The sequence below is a fragment of the Lolium perenne genome, chromosome 3, assembly GCF_019359855.2.
Source record: "Lolium perenne isolate Kyuss_39 chromosome 3, Kyuss_2.0, whole genome shotgun sequence".
NCBI lineage: Eukaryota > Viridiplantae > Streptophyta > Magnoliopsida > Poales > Poaceae > Lolium > Lolium perenne.
The window spans coordinates 20,475,174-20,479,122 of NC_067246.2; the positions used below are offsets into that span (position 1 = coordinate 20,475,174).

At 45.4% G+C, this 3,949-nt stretch overlaps 1 protein-coding gene across 1 annotated transcript; it reads right to left on the bottom strand.

The window, feature by feature from the left end:
* Window positions 1–566: 566 nt before the first annotated feature.
* Window positions 567–1,673, bottom strand: LOC127339188 (uncharacterized). The gene has a single exon (XM_051365066.2). The coding sequence runs from the start codon at window positions 1,668–1,670 to the stop codon at window positions 816–818; it is 855 nt and encodes a 284-aa protein (XP_051221026.1). The 5' UTR covers window positions 1,671–1,673; the 3' UTR covers window positions 567–815.
* Between the last annotated feature and the right edge of the window lie 2,276 nt (window positions 1,674–3,949).

The following is a 3,949-nucleotide window of genomic DNA, read 5'->3' on the forward strand; positions in this document are numbered from 1 at the left end:
ACATTTCACGATGCGGCAGCCAAGACGTCAAACAAGATTTGGTTACTGTGTGAAATATTGTGGATACAATTTCCGAGTGGAATATTCCGGTTACGGTAACCGGAATTCCCAGCCCTCTTCGGTAAATAAGTTTATCATGTGAAAATGTTCAGTTCATTTGAATTTTATTTGAATTTAGCTTGGTGGGTTAGTCCAACCTAAATCATACGTGCTCTTGTTCCCCATTTGCTATACTCCAATGTTTCAACTCATTTATCCACATTTTTAATTCCTTCTTCCGTAAACACTATATTCAAAAACACATTATCAAGTGTGTAATTCAATTTTTGTTTGAGAATTTCATCCGGTATTTGACCGGTATAAATCCTGGCCCCCTCGAAGATGTTTTTTCTTCCTGGTAGCAAAATCCTTGATCACCAGCGGCAGTGTGCTGCGACGAGCATGTGGGATGGTGGCCTGGTGGGAGGATGTTTAGTCTCGCCGCCATTTCATCAGATCGCACCGAAGTGGCGAATGTCATCTAGAGAGAGACCGCCCCGGCAAAATTTCACTGACAATTCTATTACTGATGTAAAGATGCCACAAACACTATTATTACTGATGCAAAGATGGCACAAACACTATTATCTGGTAGGAAAAATAGGTTATTTACCCAAAAGTCACCAACCTTAGATCATCTAGATTAGTATCAATTGCCTTGCTCAGATCACACACTCCATGAATGAACGCAAGAGAGAAAAGAAACGAGTGTTTTCATGGCCGAAATGATGAGAACATTTCCTAGTAAGTATTTCCTTCCAGAGGGATAAACCAGATCACTCCATTTCAGCGATGATGGTCCTGAGGACCAAGCTCTTGAGCTCGGCCCGCCGGACGTCGGCCTTGAGCTGCGCCAGCCGCTGCCTCTTCACCTTGGCCTCGAGCTCCGCCGCCTGCTCGTCCCCGATCCGCTCGAACGCCGTCCTCATGAACCCGGGCATCCCGCACCTGGCGTCGATCGCCTCCACCTCGGCGGCCAGGCACGGGTACATCTCCTGGAGCTCCGCGAACGGCCGCCTCTCGTGGTGCGGCGCCGCGCGGGGCCGCCTGTGCTGCCGCTTGGGCACGCCCTCCCAGATGCGCTTGGAGAGGCGGAAGACCCGGACGTCGTCGTCGGTGACGGGGACGGTGCCGCGCCTGAGCCGCCTGACGGAGTCGTCGTACCGCTTGCGCAGAGAGTTGAGGCGTTTGCCGGCCTGCTCGGCGCTGATGTGCGGGAGGCGGCCGGCGAGGGCCGCGGGGAGGTCGGCGCGGCTGGGGAGCCGCCCGTGCTGCTCCTTGTAGGCGGCCACGGCCTCGAGGAGGACCGCCTCGTCGGTGGTCGGCCAGGCTCGAGCCGACCCCGGGGTGCCGCTCCAGTTCCGTGGCTTCTTCTTCTTGGCCGGCGGGGCGGCGTTGATCTCGTCCAGGGAGGAGAAGGCGTAGGGGTCGGGGGAATGTTGTGGAGACGGGGAGGGCGAGGAGGGGAGGCTGATGTCGGAGGAGGAGGCCGACGAGGCCGTGGTCACGACGGAGGACGCCGGAGGCATCGTCGGCGGCGGGTGGTGGTGATTGCGATTTGGGGGTGGTTCGCCGGTTTGGATTCGTCCAGGATGTGTCTGGGTTTTATGGAGCCATGGGTTGTAGTCCATTGGGCCCGGCCCAAAGCGCTATATGATTATCTGGACGTTTAATCCCAGTCAAGGTTGGCGGCAGTAAATCTTTTTCATTGTCAACAAAATAGGATCGTATCAGTACCTAAGGATCATATCTTAAAATCGTATCGGCATCATAGATCATAGGATCAAAATACATACAACCATGACTACATGCACAATGCACTAATTACAGTTACCAAAAAATAGTACAAATCGTATCAGAATTCAGAAGACACCTAGTCCAAGCTTTTGGGAAACTTGGAAATAAGAAAAACAATCCATGCATAAGCACAGTCAAGTGATATGTATAAGACTGGACACAACATGTCTATATTCCCTGCACGCACGCCAACTTAGCAGCGACGAACGCGAGCCATGATCGGATAGAGCTCGACCTACACGTCAGTTATCCACAACAAAATTGTAAACGTCACGTGGACACATAAAAACCTAGTGCAACAGATGGGAATGATCAACACACAAAAGCAATAAAAAATGACAATAATATTTGGAGATGAACTTAGCATTACATACGTACCGACAACACCAAAATGGGAGGTCACCTTCTACTTCTGCCAACATGCTAACAATAAAATCAAGACACAAGTACGGTTCATACGATTAATGTACATCTCAGCAGTAAATTAACAACTAGAAGAGTAACAATGCAATAAATGGCCATCATAATATATTAGGACATGTTCAAAGGTAGAGAAGGCATTCCTTCCCTTAACCCTCCACATCATATGCACAAAAGAATAAATATAAGTCGCGATGCATTATCTCTTATTGTCATCCCTAACAATTACTGAGAATAATACATATTATATAACACATAAATAACATTCTATTATTTTCTAAGAGATTATCCATTAGCTAAGGAAGTACCAACCTACATTTTTTATTTGTCTAAAATCTTGCATGACAACTCTAAAGAAAGGATAACTTTATCCCATTCACAACTATGTGAATTGTCAAGGTGTGAACAAATGAACCGCCATAACATTACCCCATTCACCACAATGGACTATCACAATGTGGAAATTCCATGATAAAAGCATCATAGAATGCACATTTATATGACAAAAAATAGGTACAAGTGCAAGACCAGTTGACATTTCATGACACATGATGCCAACAAGAGCAGATTTCGAACGATCTTAAAATGAAATTACCCGGAACACAAATAACAACACAATGCTACCAAAAATAAACCTATAGCTTAGGATGAAACACCATGGAAACCTAACATGGCCATAGTATAAAGTGCCATAAAATGCAACATAAATATTAAATAATCATCACACGTATGGGAATTGCCACATTGCAAAACTCAATTTCTCATACAAACTAATGAACTAAACTAGAAATCATAACCCTTGCAGCCCAACAAGATTTACATGAATCCACAAATACCTAGACCAATAACACAAAGAGACACGAAACATGGATTGACCATGTAAAAAAATTCAAAAATATGAACATAACTTTGAAACTTCGATTCCGCTATAGAAACATTGATGATCCAGGTTGTCCCCCCACATGACTATCCTATAACTCCACCACCCACGGCGAGACGATCTACGCGGCTTCCCTGACCATCTCTAGCAACCGAATCACGACACTAATATCAGTAGTTGCCACCACTTGTCCATGGAAAAAGCCTCCTCGATGAAATGGATAAAATTGTTAGCTACAAAAAACTAATAAAGAAGAGAACTACAAAATTATCACTATCGTTTCCTCAAAAAGATCACCATCTCCTCCGCCGCTTCCATGATTTTCTCCGGCAATCGTAATGCGACGGTAAAATCGGTAACTTCCATAACTCACCTCAGAAACAGCCAGCCCGCTTAACATGATCAAAGTGCCAACCACAACAACTGAGAACTACAAAAAAATTACAATGTTGCTTTCTCCAAAACCTCGCCATGTTCTCTCCTGCCTCCTAGATCTTCGTTGGCAACCAAAATACGACAATAAAATCGGGAACTGACACCACAAGCTGTTTGCGGAAACCATCTCCCCAGTCAAACAGATCAAAATACAAATCGCAACAACAAAATTGATATGAGATCTACACAAATTGATGCTACCTCTTGCTCAAAAACCTCGCCATGTCCTCCTCTATTGCCTTTGTCGTCACATTATGGTTAACTCTAGTCGATCTGCGTATATGAAGTTGACACTTGAGATTGATATCAAAGATTAATCATCACATTTCATCTGTACGGCATGTGCAAACATCACATGAGACGAGACCATCATGTGCT

Excerpts from the sequence above, each read along its gene's own strand:
- LOC127339188 (XM_051365066.2), bottom strand. The coding sequence starts at position 1,670 with ATGGACTACAACCCATGGCTCCATAAAACCCAGACACATCCTGGACGA.